General features: G+C 61.2%; 1 protein-coding gene across 1 annotated transcript in view; it reads right to left on the bottom strand.

Annotated features, from left to right (window-relative positions):
• LOC119585337 (endochitinase-like) overlaps positions 1-515 on the bottom strand; it is a gene marked incomplete at its 5' end in the record, with an annotated part of 4,801 nt that overhangs the window by 495 nt on the left and 3,791 nt on the right. The window contains one exon of the mRNA XM_037934008.1: positions 101-513. Within this exon, the coding sequence (XP_037789936.1) occupies positions 101-513 (413 nt within the window). The remainder of the gene's footprint in view (positions 1-100; positions 514-515) is intronic.

Genomic DNA, 515 nt, shown 5'->3' with positions numbered 1-515 from the left:
AGAAGAATTTACTGTTGGTTATTTACGCATCTATTTATCTTTCAATTCACCAATTCATCTGTCCATTTCTCGATTTATTCAGTATAATTCTTCACCTTACCTTATTACACATGGGATGAGGGTAGTACTGCTGCACGCTGCAGTCGAACTGGCCTGGCTGCAGGGGCTCGGGTGCAGGGATGGATGCAGCCGGAGGAGGCGGAGCTCCGGCCGGAGGAGGCGCAGCTCCGGCCGGAGGAGGCGCAGCTCCGGCCGGAGGAGGCGCAGCTCCGGCCGGAGGAGGCGCAGCTCCGGCCGGAGGAGGCGCAGCTTCGGCCGGAGGAGCAGCCTCTGTAGCTGGTTTCTTGCTGGGCACCTCCACGGGCGTAGGCGTGGTGGACGAGGCATCCCACGGCTTCCACCAGGTGACCTTGGGCGTGGTGGTCGTCGGCGGGGGCGTGGGGACGACGTAGTCCTTCATGTAGTCGTGGAGGACGGTGATCAGAGGATTGACGGAGCCGCAGGTGCCGTGGAAG

Source organism: Penaeus monodon, chromosome 19, assembly GCF_015228065.2.
Source record: "Penaeus monodon isolate SGIC_2016 chromosome 19, NSTDA_Pmon_1, whole genome shotgun sequence".
Classification (NCBI taxonomy): Eukaryota; Metazoa; Arthropoda; class Malacostraca; order Decapoda; family Penaeidae; genus Penaeus; species Penaeus monodon.
Note: the sequence above shows the minus strand (reverse complement) of the source record. Positions and strands in the feature narration are given on the sequence as shown.